The sequence below is a fragment of the Vulpes vulpes genome, chromosome 12, assembly GCF_048418805.1.
Source record: "Vulpes vulpes isolate BD-2025 chromosome 12, VulVul3, whole genome shotgun sequence".
Classification (NCBI taxonomy): Eukaryota; Metazoa; Chordata; class Mammalia; order Carnivora; family Canidae; genus Vulpes; species Vulpes vulpes.
The window spans coordinates 175,943,771-175,961,652 of record NC_132791.1 but is presented as its reverse complement, the minus strand read 5'-3'; the positions used below and the strand labels follow the sequence as shown (position 1 = coordinate 175,961,652).

The window sequence follows — 17,882 nt, the reverse complement described above, 5'->3', positions numbered from 1 at the left end:
TACATAAAAATGTAAAACACAAGATAGAAAATTTTAACAGTCATGCATAATGTTAATACAATCATATTTCTGAAGAAATAAAATCTTCAAATTTAATGCCACAGTTACTGATGAAAATACTTTTTGTGAGTAGAAATATGTTAAATGTATTATAAAACAATTGGGAAACTTATCGGCATTCTATTAGGAGGATTGCATTAATTAAACAGAGGAATAATAAGATTCATTATATAAATATTTCCCTTTTTGTAAATGAGTCGAGAGATAAGTAGGGAATTAAAGATGTTAATGTTTTTATTCAAGAATAGCATATTATTAAAATGCATATCACTCATACTGAGAAGTAAGATTAAAGTCCAGATTCAACAATGAATTTTATAGTCTGAATCAACTCATTCTTCTAAAAGTATAGATAAGAATTTATATGGCATGTACCTAAGGTGTGGATCTTGACCAAGGGCTAATGCTCTTTTTAAGTCATTTGTAATTCAAAGGAAAGTAATAATTTATGGTCAAATTTGGTGTGGTATATGAATTTACAATAAAATATATGTAGTATATTATTATATTTTAATATAGTATATTAATTTATAATAAAATAGATGCTAAAATGGAGCTATTAATTTTCCAGAGAGTGTTCAGTCTTGGAGTTTCTTATTATGTTAGACTGGGTCCTCCAAGAAGCAGTTGCTAAGACAAAATTAACCATGTGAAGATTTTATTCAGGGAACACTTGTAAAAAAGAAAGTGGAGACAGAGCAGGCCAAGACTGGCAGAGCCATCAGATGGCCATGCAACTCTGCCTCCAAATGAAGGAAAGAGAGAGGAAAAGTTAAAAGAATCCTTGAAATCTGTGCAGTCTCAGAGGGGTTGAGCAGTCTTTGGGGAGCCCTTGAGTCAACTAGCCATCAGGAGAATCTCCTGTTTCCCAGAATGAGGAACCCCTTAGAAACCTCTGCTATGATCAGCCACTGCTGGGAACCACCCACAGGAACCATGGTCTTGGCCCAAGTATAAAGATAGATTTCAGAGTCTGGAAGCTGAGGCTCTTGTTCAATTACTCTCCTCTAGTTGGAGGTCTGCAAGGCACTTTCTCGGGGCCCAATGCTTACCAATATGTTTTTCCTATGTGGAAGCCTGTTTGGCTCAGATTCATCTAGCACATACTCTGTGATCACCTGCCATGTATACAGAGAATGCCATTCAGCAAGGTGGACGTTACACCTGCCCTCAAAGAGCTCATGGTTATTGGGCATACACATAATGGTTATACAAAACGTTCTTGTGTATCCAGTTGAGTATAATGTGTCCTAGGTTGCTTTAAGATAAAATAGTTCCAAATTACCCTCCAAAAAAATGAGTTAAAATATTTGTATCATTTTATAATTTCTGAATATTTCTTTTAAGAGAGCAGAATATAAACATTCATCAGTCTTTTTGCGGGGGGAGTTGTAATTTGTCTGCCTTTTCAACCAAGGACAGAAGATATGACCATTCACTGCCATTTTAGATGGAAACCCAGAAAGGACATATTTTCCCTCTTTCAACTTTCTCCATTACTCATATTTTAAATTTAGATTTAGATTTAAATTTAGAACTGTGAGATAATTTTGGATTATTGTCACTGTGACCAAACATTACTAGCAGATACTCAAAAGGAAGGTAAATTTTAGATATAATATAAAACTGTATTATGACAACACGGAAACCATCTCTAACTCCCTATTACACTTAAAATATTTAAGGACTCAATAACTTCTACAATAATAATCACTAGCAGTTGGGAACTGTGGTGGGAAGATCAAGGTTTTCACCAGGCAGCTTAGTTCAGATCCTCCTACGATCAACTTCAACTACATTAAATCTGCTCTTCATATTCATAACTCACTATAAAATTAAGCTCTGAATCCTGTATCTAAATACTTTTCTATGTTGTAATAGTCTTATGATTTATTTTAGTAAAAGCTGGATGATGATTTTCACTCACTCTGAGTGCTCTATATATGCTTTTGCATATTAGAGATCTTGATCAATAGTCATTATTCATCTCTTCTGAGGACCCAGAGCCAGGAGGTACCTCGGCTTACTGCGTGGAGATTAGGCCAGATGTAAATGTCTGTAGTCAGCAAGGAAAGGACAAGCACTCAGTCTCCACTGAAGAGCTTTAAGAACAATTTCCAGTGTGTCAGAAATCTTTTATGTAAAACTCGCTTCAGTGCCTAGAGGTGAAGAAAGATCAATCAGATGACCTGAGTCCTGATTGTGTAAGTATATTGTGAAATGACACTTAAGATAATCGTTATTTTAAAAACAAATTTTAAAAGAAAAATACGGCTTAAAACGAAAGCAGTAAGAAATCTGCTTACTGTTTTTCCTTCATCAGGTGGATTTTTGAATATTTTAACAATTAAAACATCCTCGGTACATAGAGTGGCTTCATCCTTGTGTTTCCAGAGAATTAGCAACATTATTTTGAACTGGCCATACCTAGAAACTTAAAAACACCTTTCTCCTCATCATGATTCATGAGTATAGATCAAAGTGTCATGTCCCAAAGAACATTCAGGTTGCTGAAACGTGTTATCTGATTTTAATTATAGAGCAAATGGTATGGTAGACATTGGGATTTTGTCAGAGGCTCATATAATTAGGAGGATGTGCTCCAGGTGGGAAGGACGAGTCGGCTCCTTTGACAATGATATCACCCTCATCGCTTTCACTTGGCAGTCAAACATAATAAAACAGAGCTCTACTTACACTTCAAAAAAAAATACCAAATGATAAAAGCACAAGTCACACATCTCAAATTATATATTTATCAGCTGCCAAATCTAGGCACCTTTTGTACAATGATAAAACAAGAATAATTTCTAAGATAAAAAAGAGAAAGCAATTGTTTATTTCTTTAATTACTGACATGCTTTAAAATGCACCTGCACCAGGAATAAGTAAAAAATCAAGTCATTATCAGGGACTGACACTATTGTGTGAGTGACTTTATTAAAGAACAGGAACTGATGGATGAGAAGAGAGAATGAGGTTGGCAGGAGAGTTGGATACTTCAGGAGTTTGAGGCACAAAGCAAGGAGATGCTGGCCAGGCCAGCCTAGAGATAAGCTGAGACTGGTCAGTCAGCGTAAGAGCAATGAAATGTGAATTCTGCTAGCGTTGTCTGTTAAGTGTAATAGAGGGTTAGAGATGATTTCTGTGTCATCGCTGTACAATTTGATATTATTACCTAAAAATTACCCCCCTTGCTTGATAACTGCTACTCATGTTTGTTAACGATGAGTGGAATTAAATTTTGTTACTCTGGTCTGTTTCCTTTGTAAAAATGAGAGGAAGCAGTTTTTTTTCTTTCTGGTCTTCCTTCCAAAAGGAAGACAGTCTGATGTCATTTCTCTGTTAAGTGTATTGCTCACATAGATTAAGTACTGATGCCAAAGTGAATGATTCCTCAATCAGCTCCTTTAAGAGAACTCTTTTTTTTAAACATTTTTTAAAATTTTTATTTATTTATGATAGTCACAGAGAGAGAGAGAGAGAGAGAGAGAGGCAGAGGGAGAAGCAGGCTCCATACACCGGGGGAGCCCAACGTGGGATTTGATCTCGGGTCCTTTAAGAGAACTCTAAAATTGGACATTATATAAGGAGTGGTCTTGGGATCCCTGGGTGGCTCAGAGGTTTAGCACCTGCCTTTGGCCCAGGGCGTGATCCTGGAGTCCCGGGATCGAGTCCCACATCAGGCTCCCTGCATCGAGTCTGCTTCTCCCTCTGCCTGTGTCTCTGCCCCTCTCTCTGTGTCTCTCATGAATTAATAACTAAAATCTTAAAAAAAAAGAAGAGATCTCTCAAAGATGTAATTAATCAAAGGAAATATGCAGGTATAAAGTTGCTTTGCTAACTCATTAAGTTTTCGTTGGGTCACAGTGCCGCACATGGAAAAAAAATCTCAATTGAGATCATTACACAATCCTGAAATTGCATAAAACCTTTCATAGAAAAATGTGTTCACATCTTGAATGATATAATTTAACCTATTGTAGAATGACCAAAAAATCACTGTTCAAAGGCTGAGTGACGTTTACAGTTACTATTACTTTTTTATGTCAGACGCGTTATGGTGCAAGAACCCTGACAGCAGCAATTCTCTGGTCCATCGAGGTTTGGGAAGAACCAGGCTGCATCAGACAAACTTGGTTCACATTCCTTTGTAATTAATAGGCTCCATTACATTTGTTTTTATGTCCAAAACTCATTGTAAAATGAAGTTCAGAGTTTCTGTTTATGGATTGTTTTTATGTTAGAAGAGTTTTTGAAAAGCCTGAAGATGTTTTTCAGTCATTCTGTGCTGAGCAATAGCTTTGGTATATTTAGAGGCAATGACCCATAGGGATCATTGATCTCATCTGAGGCTGCAGAGCCAGGAAGTAGCTCAGATTTCTGCAGTGGAGATTTAGGCCAGATGTAAATAAAGTGTGTGGTCAGAGGGAAGAGGGTGTCTACTCCATCTCTTAGAAGAGCTGTAGGAACAAATGTTAGTCTCAGTGATATTTTATGTAAAATATCAGAGCCAAGGGGGCACATAAGATAGTTTAATTAGATTACTTAAGGACACCGTGATTTTGTAGATGTCTTGTGACACTTTGGACGGGTTATGTTGAAAGCAGAAGAGAAGTACAGGTCACCCAGAGATACCTAACTATAAATAGCTTTTGTATTAATCAGATTTTCAAGGTTATACCTAAGAGCAGTAGGTTTGGTTGGCAAATAAATTACCTTTTATGAAAAACTTCTCCCTTATCCACATAGTATGTACTGTCTGCTTTGCCATTTTACTTTTCCACTAACTCTTGTTTATTGGATCCTGGTTGTAATTGCATATAATGATAAAAAAAAATGCCCTATTGGGTGTCAGCCCTACTCCTCCTCTGATTTATTGCACCATGCTCTGGCAAGCCTTCTTATCTTTATCTTTATGGTTTAAAGATACTAAGATTCTTTTTTAAACAAAATCCTTCTTATAGATATGGCCAACTACTTGATTTTGTTTTCTGAGTTTTTCTGTTTGTTGGTTAATAGGAGCCACAGGAAATTTCACAAAGCACTCCTTGTGATTGTTCTTCCATTTACTTCATACCCTTTCCAGAAACGGCACTCTTTCCCTGTATAGAAAGGCATTTCATGCAAACTCTAATTCCTTGGTACTCTATTTTTCCTGCAGACCTTTTGTTAAAAGGTTTCTTCTTTAACAAAGCAGAGGTCATTTCCTTTGTTGGAGAATACATTTGAGGCTAATTTTTTTTTAATTTTATTTATTTATGATAGTCACAGAGAGAGAGAGAGAGAGGCAGAGACATAGGCAGAGGGAGAAGCAGGCTCCATGCACCGGGAGCCCGACGTGGGATTCGATCCCGGGTCTCCAGGATCGCGCCCTGGGCCAAAGGCAGGCGCCAAACCGCTGTGCCACCCAGGGATCCCCCCGAGGCTAATTTTTTAAAAGGCAAAAATCGGAGTCAGTTAAGGAATTTTTATAACCAGAAACATCCAAAACATGATTGAGTCCTCTCGAGAATTGTGTAAAGCGGGAGACGTCAGTCTTGAATTCTTCCACCCTCCTTGTTTTAATCCTTAACATGATGTTGGTGTTCAGGAGTCAGATAATAGGAGAGATAGGTCTTTTTGCTCACTGGCTTTATTAGTGCAATTGTCAATGTCCAGCGAGATATCTAATGCTTTGTGTTTCTAAGGCCCGCTTTGCTTATGAACAACATAGTATAGCTGTTCATTTTGTTTGGACTCAGTTCTGGGGAGATGGCTGCAAAGCCCCTGTGCTGTGCCTTCACTGGTCATTCTAATTTCCACCCATTGACTCTCCTGAAAATAGGAATTGTTGGTCCCGCCTGGCATGCAGTGGGGAGCCTGGAGGTTGCCAGTGAAGAAACTGTTGGGAGACTCCTTGCCCTCTGGTTGGAAGGAACCAAGGCAGGGACCAGCCTAGGAGAGTCTTGGCAGATCCTAAATTGCATAGATCCCTTCCCTCAGCTTGGAAGTGCTTGGCTTGCAGACATCTCTGGACCCCATGGGGAGAGATTAGCATTAAAAACTTCACAGTGCCCATTTCCCCACTTTGGCAAAGAAGGGAGAAACCTGAACCTTGAGGAGTTCCTGAATCCTGCTGAGGATGACATGAAGTTTGAGTCCTCTCTGTCTAGAGGTTATGTTAGTGCTTGACCTGAACCCTCCATGAGGTGGGGCAGCTATTTGTCTACCTTCTCTGGATGTTGGCCAGCCACCTAGGGAAATCAGGGACTGACAAGCACCTAGCAGATGAGAAGAACAACTCCATTCTTAAGAAGATTCAGTGCGACGCCTGGGTGGCTCAGTGGTTGAGCGTCTGTCTTCGGCTGAGGGCGTGATCCCAGGGTCTGGGATTGAGTCCTACATCAGGTTCCACACAGGGGCCTGCTTCTCCCTCTGTCTGTGTTTCTGCCTCTCTCTCTCTGTGTCTCTTATGAATAAATAAATAAAATCTTAAAAAAAAATTCAATGACCAAAAAGAAGAAGAAGAAGATTCAATAATAAAATAGGAGAAGAAACTAAACCACCAAAATCATCCCCTATCATGGTAAGCCTCTTCAGGGAAACAGATACTATCCTGATGGAAACTTGGTAAGAGGACTTTTCTTTTAGCAAAGCAATCAAAAGACTTTGGGGAACTAAAAAGTATGATTGTTCCAGACCAAAAGTGTCAGTAGGATATTCTTTGTTGTAACTTGAATTCATCACCTAGAAGATCAAATGAATGAAGCACTTGACTCATGCAAAATTAAGTCCTAAAAAATAAGATGGGAAAAGTAAAATAGCTTAGAGAATATGCAGAGGAGACCCCCCCCCCCGTGTGAATAATCAGCAGAACAAGAGAATAAAAGAGTTGAAATGAAGGGGGGGGCGCCTGGGTGGTGCGATGGGTAAAGCATCCACCCCTTGGTTTCGGCTCAGGTCGTGATCTCGGGGTTGTGAGATGGAGCCCCACATTGGGCTCCTTGCTCAGAGGGGGTTCTGCTTGACGATTCATCGCCCTCCGTCTCCCTCAGTTCTTCCCTCTCATTTTCTCTCTCTCTCATTCTTTATAAAATAAGCCTTTAAAAAAATGAAGGCGAAGCAACAGTTGTGTGCACAATGTATGAAATTTTTCAGGCTAAAGAAAAACCTTGTATCTCCAGATGAAAAGGGCCCACCATGTTCTGTGCAAAATTCCTAAATCACAGGTAATCTCACAAAATTTGAGAAAGAAGTAATACAGCCAGAAGATGCTGGAATAATATATACAGACTACTAAGGGAACAGGGCTATGAAGAGTCAACTTTAAAATAGACACACAAAAATCACCTAATCCATCAAGATAAATTTCTGTTCCAGACACACTCCATCACACTTCCTAACTTATTTCTTCGGAGCATTACCACTCTTCACAATTTTCATTAGTTCCTGTTTCTATGTTTATTTTCTGTCTCTGCGACTAGAATGTGAGATGCCTGATATGCAGGGAATTTGTTTCCTATATCGGTAGCTCTTAAAACAAATATTAATTGATTAACTGCCCGCTTTAAGTTTTAGAATTTAAAGTCTTTTTATACAGTAACTTGTAATATGTAGAATGTTTTGGACTTGAAGGTGTAGTTTTTAAAATTCATCTCGAGGTGTCTGGGTGGCTCAGTCAGTTAAGCATCTGACTCTTCATTTAGGCTCAGGACCTGATCTCATGAGTCCTGAGATCAAGCCCCGTGTTGGGCTCCACGATCAGCAGGAGTCTGCTTGGATGTTCTCTCCCTCTGCCCCTTACCGCACCAGCTCTTTCTCTTTCTGTCTCAAATAAATAAATCTTTAAAAAAAATAAGGGGGCACACCTGGGTGACTCAGTGGTTGAGCATTTGCCTTTGGCTCAGGGCATGATCTCAGGATCCCGGGATCGAGTCCCACATTGGGCTCCCCTCGAGGAGGCTGCTTCTCTCTCTGCCTATGTCTCAGACTCTCCCTCTCTGTGTCTCTCATGAATAAATAATAAAATCTAATTAATTAATTAATCAAAAGAAAATTCATCGCGTCTCTGATTTGTACCAAGAAGTGAATCTATCCTATTTACATTATTTTTTGGTTCAAAAGGTAAGATTTTTTAAAAGTCAATCAAGATTGTAATCAAGATTTTTAACATCATAGAATGAATGAAAAGCACCCTCCTGATTATGATGCTATTAATGTATATTTCCTTTTCCTTTCTTATTAAAGTAAAAATTCTGAAGCAAGAATGTTTAGAATGTCTTTCTAAACATAAACATCGTTCAAGTGAGTGAATGCTGTGTTTTGGTGCTAAGTTAGTTCTCAATGTCTATGGGTGGATGGAATGGCTTCTATGTAACATAATGCTGGGGTTGGGGGTCACCCGTAGGTTCAGGGAGCCTGTGAGCCTGGCTACACAGTGACACCGGAATGCCACATGTCCATCTCCCCCACCAGGAGAGTACTGTATAATCTCTCGGATTTTCAGATTCATGATACTAAACATTGAATCAGCATTTTTATCATTAGGTATAAAGTGGGAATGAAAGTGGGACAAAACGGGCCTTCTTCAGCATTCTTAGTATAACAAGACAGGCTCAGTCAGAGCCAGGTTGTCCAGAGTCACTTCAAGAATAGCTGCTCTCAAGCCAAAAAAATTATAACAAAATAAATAAGAGGCACTGCACAAGGTATGAAGGGAGCAAAGGAAACAATGTGTCAATCAGAAAGCAGTTCGCAAATAGCAGAGCCCTGGGATTTGGAGCCCAACAGGCCTGACTCCTGCACCCAATGCCCACAGCTCTGCAGCCCCAGGCAGTCAGGACGGTTCCGCATCCCAGTGTCCTGCCCCTGGGACTGCAGTCAGACCCTCAAGGCTACTGCGAGCTGTAAATGGGAATATGCAGATCCCTTGGAACAGTGCCTAGCACATTAGAAATACTCAATAAATACTTAATACCTGTGACACTATTTCGTAAAAAGAGAAACAAAAATGTGAATTGGGCCTGTGTCCCTGTATTACATGCAGAGCAGGTGAGAGCAGTCCTGCCACGTTTCTGGTCACATCGGGTAGATGTGTGCACTGCAGTCTGATAACATTTGAACTTTAAAACTCTACAGTTTATTCCCCTTGTTTAGATTTCAGGCTCGCCAAGCATAAAATATAAATATATACCTCACTGTGAGACCATAAATTAAGGGCAGCCCAGGTGGCTCAGCGGTTTAGTGCCTGCCTTCAGCCCAGGGCCTGATCCTGGAGACCCGGGATCGGGTCCCACATCAGGCCCCCTTCAGGGAGCCTACTTCTGCCTGTGTCTCTGCCTCTCTCTGTCTCTCATGAATACATAAATAAAATATCTTTTTAAAAAAAGACCATAAATTAATATTCTGGCGCTCAAGCCAATCTCCATTTCACAATGTCATAGACTGTGACAATAGTCACAGTCACAATAGTTAACAGAGTTAACTAAACTCTTGCTAATATGGGGGAAGGGTTTCTTTTTTTTTTTTAAGATTTTATTTATTTATTCATGAGAGACACAGAGCACGGGGGGGCGAGGGGCAGAGAGAGAAGCAGGCTCTATGCAGGGAGCCTGACGTGGGACTCGATCCCGGGTCCCCAGAACCACAACCTGGGCTGAAGGCGGCGCTAAACCGCTGAGCCACCCGGGCTGCCCGGGGGTGGGTTTCTATCTAGAGGGGAGGCATGAGTGACAGGCAGCAGGGAACCAGAAAAGGCCGTGAGGCATGAACATTTTCACTGCTGCACAAGAGCAATTAGGGCGGCTCTCTAAGCACTTTGGGGTGTAGCCTCCAGCGTGTGGTAATATCACGTCCCTGCCTGTTCGGATGCGATCTTGGGGTACCGGAAAGCGAGCAGCCAGACCGAATGGGCAATTGATGGGGGAACTCCAGAAGCTCACCTTTCCCTCTAGCTTCTGTGATTTTTCATGACTTATGTCTCAAAAGCTGAGCTGAATTCATCTCCAAAGCAGGCAGCACTTTAATCTTTTTACTCCAGGCCCTATCCCAAATCATATTTCATCTGGGTTAAATTTACCATCTCAGGAACCCTTATCAGTTCAAAACCCGGCCCATGCTTATGGAGGCTTCAGTCATTTCCAGACTTCCCCACATCATCATATTAAATTAGCCCTACTTAGAAATTTGCCTGCATTAACTTAGGCTCACCAAGGAGACACTAAATGGATCTGACTCTTTTAATAAAGCCCAATAAAGGGGAATCGAGTCTACTGTGTGCATGTTGCTATTGTCTTATCAGACTCCAGACATTGCATCTGCAGCCTTGCCTGTTTGCTTGTGCCCGGTATTAAGATCTGGGTGTTTCTTTGGATCCGCAGACCACGGTGACCTAGATCAGGAGACGGCGCTGGCCGGCGCACAGGGCTTCCTGGGCTGTCTCTCTGCCCTGCAGCTCAGCCACGTGGCCCCTCTGAAGGCCGCGCTGCAGCCCCGCCACCCCGCCCGCATCACCGTCTCGGGACATGTGACAGAGTCTAGCTGTGTGGCCCAGGCTGGCACTGATGCCACATCGAGGGAGAGGACACACTCCTTTGCAGGTGGTGTATGGCTCCTCCTTTACGCAGTACCGAACACCCTCATCCCCTGGACGTGTACTGAGTCTTCCGATGCTGCTGTGCCAGTGTGTTCCCACAGTGGCTTCTGGAAACTGGTTTTGTTTGTTGGACTCCCAGTTCTCTTTGCCGTTTGTTTTCTAGATTCCCAACACTTGTTCATGTGGGCCACGGTATTTGACACTGCTGATGTTAAAATAATTGACAGAGATCCCACTTTGACCTCCATAATTCTGCTCTGGTTTAAGATGTTTTAAGATTTTTTTTTTCAAAATTTCTTCTTTTTACTTCGCTATATCACCCCCTTCCCCTGTCCCCTTTTTTATCCTTTGATTGCAGATCATTCAGGAACAAGAAACGACAGAGAACCCCTAGCTAATGCAATCAGAAGTGACTCTGCAGTGATTGGAGGTAACAGAAAGCCAGGATGAGCTCTTCTTTGGTACTTCTCATTACTAGGAGTGGTGACTGTTTAGCATCAGAGAAACTATGAAGAATCCACACATATCCCCCACGTCAGGCACTGAAGCCTGAGGTCAACGAGGGTGGTTTATTATTTATACTGGATTGTCTTTTAGAATCTTCTTGAATTCCTGAATTCCTTGAAGATTCTCAGTATAAATAATTGATAATTTCACCAAGGCGCCACACTCAAAGAATAGTTCCTAAACTGTGTAAAAATGAATTCTCATTTAGCTTGAAAGTGGCCTCTTCTATAATCCCTAGGGAATTCTGTGTATACTTGAGGAAGAAGTACTATTTTTGTTGGTCTCTTGGACTGTGTTGTACTGCTTCTGCAAGAGTTTATGTAAAAAATCAAGAAACCCTCATGTTGTGGTCATGCTCAATAAAATGGATATGTCCATGCTTTAGGTGCTCACATGAATGAATATTACATTTTTAGTTGCATTTTTGTCAAATATTAGGCTAATGGAATAAAAATGATTCATAATTCTTTTAAACTGCAGAATTAACACGCAAAATTTTAAAGTATATCTTCCTGGCCATGAAACAATATTCTCTGAGACGTAATCTATTTAAAACCAGCCCCCCAAATATACCTTCTTCTTCCCAATGAATGGTCTTAGGAAAGTTATTAATCAGATCATGGAAATGCTAAGTGGCTCACCTTTTCTCCACACTCTGCATATGATAAGTATATAAAAAGTAAACAGTTATTTTAATACATTGCCAGATAATGTGATGACTCTTTTACTTGGGCATTTTATGTGAGCTGATCCATTTTGTTCTATTTTTTTTACACCTCTACTGATCCAAACATCAACTTCCTTTAACTAGCTAGGATTTTCCTGAGGCAGAGAATAGTACTAGTCAAATCTTTGTGGGGATATTAACAATTTAAAGTATTTTTCTTTTATCAAACTAATGGTGTATGAATTCAAGACACATTAAGAGAATTCCCATCGAGTCATGTAGCAAGCAAAAAACAAACAACATGACCTGCTTAGAAGAGTAGTTAATAACTGCATGTCTAAAAGAAATGCACCAATATATTATTATTAATACATTATATGGTAAAAACTCATTTAAAGCTATAGCATCTAATGTGCTGCACGTTTTAAACTAGGATTTATTGCCAAACAGATTGTCTCTTCTCATGATGGTGCTTCGTTTGTACATTTTAACTCGTATAGTTAGAGGGAGACAGACGCAAAGATAGATATCCATAGAGAGCGATTGCATAGTCAAGCCAATGTTAGAAGAAAATAGTTAATCTGTTAAAATAGTGTTGCTTTGGGCAGAGCCCATTGGCAAGATTTATAGAATAAAGGAGGGGTGTGTTGATAAGTCATTCTTTGTTATTCTGGAATGGAAACAAGTTCTAGGCCACCTAGACTGTGAAAATCTCCCTTGGCTGGAATGCAGAGCGCAAGAGGGACAACATGGCCAGTTTGCAGCTCAGGAGGCTGAGTCTAGGAATCCAGTGGTGTCTGCTTTCGGCCATTGCAGGACTGAGCTTCAGAAGCAGAGCAGCTGGGCATGGCCATTTAAGCTCAGAAGGCCCTGCCTGGGACCACGTGCGATTTTTCTGCTAAATCACAGAATATCATCCTCTGGGGTGTTTCTCCATCTGGTAACATCGTAGTATAATTTTTCATCCCTTGTCTAGTTACTCGTAAATTGCACCCACTGTGTAACAATAATTAATCCATTTAAAATTTCTCCAAATTGGCTAATCACCCCTTGCTCTACATTTTGGATGATCTTTGTCTTCACTTACAAACACTGAATAATGTAAGATGGGAAAATTGTTTAATAAGACATTTAAAACTGGTGGCCCAGATATTATAGAGGGTTTCTGGCCGGGCTACAGGATATGAATGGTGAGATTTAGACAAAAAGAAAGCTACGTAATTTCTTCATAAAAACACATTCACACGGAGCTTCAGATGGCAGTGTCATAGAGTACAGTGATTGGCCATATTTTATTTAGTGGGTTCTTTTTTTATATATATAACAGGTTAGATCAAGATTTTTCTTGGACATGACAAATCCTGACATAATACCTTCCTCAAATTAAAGGAGATAAATCACATACATGGAACAAAATAGTTCCAGAGTCCATTCATAATTATGACTGTCTGGATGTCCTATCTGGGCCACTGTAATGTTGATGTCTGTTTTATAATTGCTGTAACCTGCTCTCTGTAGTAGACTTCATCAGGTTTTTACATTGAAATTATTCAGAATATCTCTCTTGAAACAAGAGGCCTATAACAAGAGGCCAGACAATAGAAAGAATTATAGCAACTCAACTAATGAGTGGCCAATTATATAACAACAAATGTATTTTACTATTAAAATTATTATTTATTAATATGATTAATAATAACAAAAATAACCATATCCATTAGTAAGTTCTTCAGATTTCAAGTGCAGAATTTGGTTGCCACATTTATATTAGATTTATGAGCAAGGAATTGCTGTCTTTCTCAGGTAAGGTTGACCCAGCCAAAAATCAGCTCAGCCATTGACAGGATTAGGATTTGCTATAGTGAATCCACGCCTTAAATCATGTGCTCAGGAATCCACTGTGATTGGTGGAAATCACAGTTTCTGGTAATTATGACTCAGTGTGTTAGCTTGGTGGACTCCCTTAGAGTTAAATGCACCTAACTTAAACTGAAATGAGGAGTCTTAGCTTTACAATATGATAGTTGATCCACAGTAATGTTTTCTCTGTAGTTATTTTTGCCTAAAAACAACTACATAAGTTAATACTTCCTCTGTTTTCATTAGAAAAGTCTTAAGTATTAGGAAATTCTCAAACTCCTGGTGACAGGCATTAGTGTTCCAAATTCTGTTTTTCATTTGAAAGCCTGACTTTTATCACTGGCAACATATATTGTCAGTTGTTTTTCTGGAAGTGACAGGCTGACTTCACTCATTTCAGAGAAAGTATCTGCCGAATATCTGAGTCAAAACAATCAGAGTTTGGCAGTCATTCTTTCAAAGAAAACTGGTGATCAGAAGCAAAAAAGTAACTAGTTGAGCTCACAAGTCAGCTGTTCACACAAGCACTTTTCCTGGAGACAGCCATCACACTTGGAGATATAGCCCAAGTACTTTCCATTTCATCACCCGACATGTTAAAAAGGCATATAGCTAAAAGTCAAGATTTCATAAAATAAGTAATTTTTAGTACTTCATCAAGGACACTCTTAAATGAATCTGGCTTTTTTCCTTTCTGTCTGGGGTTGTCTGGCAGTATAATAATGAATTCAGTGACCGCTATTAGTTTGGTAGCCTTGCCTTAATTCATGCTAACGTACCAGGAATTTTACACAACCCTGTTTTACACTGACGGTGGATATGTCAACACAATGGAAAAGGAGTCTTAGAATTATTATGAAAATAGTGTTGACTCTGTGGACCTTCTCCAAGTGTCCTAGGGACCAACAGGGATTCACAGATCACACTTTGAAGAACCACTGGCTCAATGTAATGCCAAGGTTGAAAATCATATATTGGCATAGTTAACAATTGTGGTATTTAAATCTTTTATTTACAACCAGATGCTTCAAAATATCAATATTCCTCATATAGAAATAGCCTAAATAATCTATATTATCTGTATGAATACATTTAACCAGTCAGGATTATTCAGAGACATATATCCTGTTCCTCCTATTCAACAGTATGGCAAACTATTGAGAATCAACTGAATTACAATGTTTAACTATTTAAGCACAAAAGTACATTGAATTATTTTATAAGATAATGAAAATTTGTGTATTAATATGCAGTGACCACATGGTCTTAGGGGCATGTCAAAAGCATCCTGTGTTTAATGTAAAAGCACTAAAAAAATAAAATAAATGGAAATGTACTGAATAAATCCAGTCTGATACACATGCAGAATAAATGGAGGCAAACCTAGAGGGCTGATAGAACTCGGAAGCAAACTCAATGTATCATGATACCATCAGATCCAGAAATACCCGAGGTTTTCATATTTTTAATTTATGTATACTAGATGCTTGATTTATGTAGAAAATAATCGTTATGACTTATTAAGCAATGAAGTCAGCAGAGCTTCTATTCTGACAAAAAATTCTGATTTTGCGTTGTTTTTCTCTTCTCTCACTAGGTTTGATAGCTGTTGTGATCTTTATCTTGCTGTGCATCGCTGCCATAGCCATTCGCATTTATCAGCAGAAAAGGTTATACAAGAGAAATGAGGCAAAAAGGTCAGAGAATGTAGACAGTGCTGAGGCTGTTTTGAAAAGTGAGCTTAATATACAAAGTGCAGTCAATGAAAATCAGAAAGAGTACTTCTTCTGATTGGCAGCTGTGATTTAACTTGCAATTCCAACGGTCTGTTTTAATAGCCAGGGGCTCTCAACGGACAAGAAAATGTTCTTACATTGAATGTACAGGCACTGGATTTGCAGCACTGCCATCTTGCCATATCCAGACTCGAGATGGCCCCAGGAGGTCTCATCCAGTGACGTATTTCCCATAGCAGTCGTTCTATAGAACAAGGAGTTAGATATTGCTCTTAATTTCCAACTGTTCTGATAGAATCTAAAACGGAAGTTTGACTCACTTGATGACTACAGTTTTTAAACTGTAGCCCTGGTCTCTCAACCATGTGATACATCAGTTTCGTTAGAGATTAAAAAAATTGGACTATACTGACCTTGCTTTATTTGAGAACATGCGCTGTGTTTGCTTTAGTGTCCCCCATGGTGTTATTCATAGACCTGGAAATGCTTCTCAGATCCTGTTTGGCTGGTGTTTGCATCTGCAGTGGCCAAAAATATATCGACCCCCTCTGCCTTTCTCTGTATTACATTCAATACAATTTACCAGTAGTCTTGAAAGATGTTTTGTTGTCATTGGTTTGATTGGATTGCTGTTTTTCTATTTGACTTTTCTTAATGATTTTGAATACATTAGGTTTTGAGCGTCAGACTTCAGCTCTGAACGTAAAATTCATATGTAACAAGACTCAGAAAGTGCATTGGTTGTCAGTGTGTGACGTCCTGCCTTTTAAATTTCTCATAATCTGCTATCATTGTTCAGTAGTGGCAGTAGGTAAGACGCTGGATAATGCCAATTTCCCAAAGAATGTGAAATGTTTGCAACTACTAAACTTGTTGATATAAAAAAACACGGTTCTTAACAATGCAAAAAACTTATTTTTATTTACAACTGTAGTGTCTCATATGAAATATACTTTTGAGAATATTTTCCCCGAACCTTATGCCGGTTTTCATAGGTTTGTGCTTATGGTTTGTTTTCTAAAGCTTATCACCAAATATTCTTTGATCTCCCTTAACTATATTCCATGGAGCATATTCCTTATGTATTAGGAAAAAAGAGACAATTTGAAGTGGAGAGCCCTATTCCCCATTCTAAAACATATACTCCTTCAGACATACATTTTTCTGTGTACTGATCTCCAGGACAGACTTTTTGAAATATAAGCTGCAACTATGCCCCCTTTTACCAAAACCAATGGAGTGGTTAAAGGATGCTCACTCTAAGGGGTGATGCTGTATTATATGATCTGTGCTAAGTCTGCCATTCTGTCCTTTCTCACTAATGGTGATGGGGTGATTTCTTAAAAAGTACCAAAAATCAATATAACCTACTAACTAGTGCGTTCCGATTAGGGTGTATATACATACCAAGAGATCAAAGAATTATCAGTAACCTTATGAAACTTGTTGCACTAATGGATTTTGAGGCAAAAGCAAACAAGATGCGTGCATGTTGTTATCTTAAAATTTCATAGGCCAATTATATAATAAAGGCACATTGCTATTTATGCTCACACGTTCCAGGTCCCTGGCAAAGAAAAATTGGATTCCTCAATTTTGTAGACACCAGAACAATGTGGAAATACATAAATTAAGCATCTTATTTCCCTTTTGAACCTCCTTACAAAAGCTGCCTGTCTTTTCTATAGCACTATATCCATTTTGCTGTTTCTGTAAATGCCTGACTAAGTCTTAGGATATGGATTAACATAGTAGTTTATGAAGGACCTATATTGATAAATGGCATACTTTTTTTAATTGAAAGACTTGAAGAATTGAACACAGAAATGGTAGTTTTTATTTGATGCAAAGCTGAGTACAAGCATCATAACAGCCCTGAATCTGTTGCAAGTGTTCATGTGATTTAGTAGCCGCATTAACCTGGCTGGGATGTAGACAGGTTTATAGATGGTGAAGCCTCATGGTAGTGTGTGGTCCGCACTGCTAGAAACTGCAATGTTATGGCATCAAAGTGCATTGATTCATCATATGTCATGATTTTCATGTCCTGATTTGTAATCTATTCCTTCTTTTTTTCTTAATAAAATGCATTTTTGAAGTAAAATGCAGAATATATTTTAAGAGACGTTGTATAAAAGTTTAAAATGAGGGAATTATACTGGATTTTCATTTTCTTAAAACAGTAAAAAGATGTGTAGATGTGCACCTTCTTTACTGGTGGTCTGTATTTTTTCAAGTCTTTTGGTACATTCCGTGATTATTATGAATTATTAACAAAAACTGCATTTGTCATGTATTTTCCTTTTGGATGGACACAAAAATGGAAAAATGTTTATTGATTATAACAAGTGAAAGAGGCTAAACCGTGTTTAAAGTTTTACCAGAGACAATACCTGTCAGCAATTGCTTGTTGAAATGTTTTGTATATTTAAATCGGGTCATATCATTTCACTTCAGCAGAGAGCTTGGAGAGTGA

At 39.0% G+C, this 17,882-nt stretch overlaps 1 protein-coding gene across 1 annotated transcript in view; it reads left to right on the top strand.

Moving 5' to 3' along the window:
* Positions 1 to 17,616, top strand: part of CNTNAP4 (contactin associated protein family member 4) — a 242,524-nt gene extending 224,908 nt beyond the window's left edge. Inside the window, exons 22-24 of the mRNA XM_025993077.2 lie at positions 10,422 to 10,640; positions 10,995 to 11,066; positions 15,268 to 17,616. Coding sequence (XP_025848862.1) covers positions 10,422 to 10,640; positions 10,995 to 11,066; positions 15,268 to 15,461 — 485 coding nt within the window. The 3' untranslated portion in view covers positions 15,462 to 17,616. The remainder of the gene's footprint in view (positions 1 to 10,421; positions 10,641 to 10,994; positions 11,067 to 15,267) is intronic.
* Positions 17,617 to 17,882: the final 266 nt, after the last annotated feature.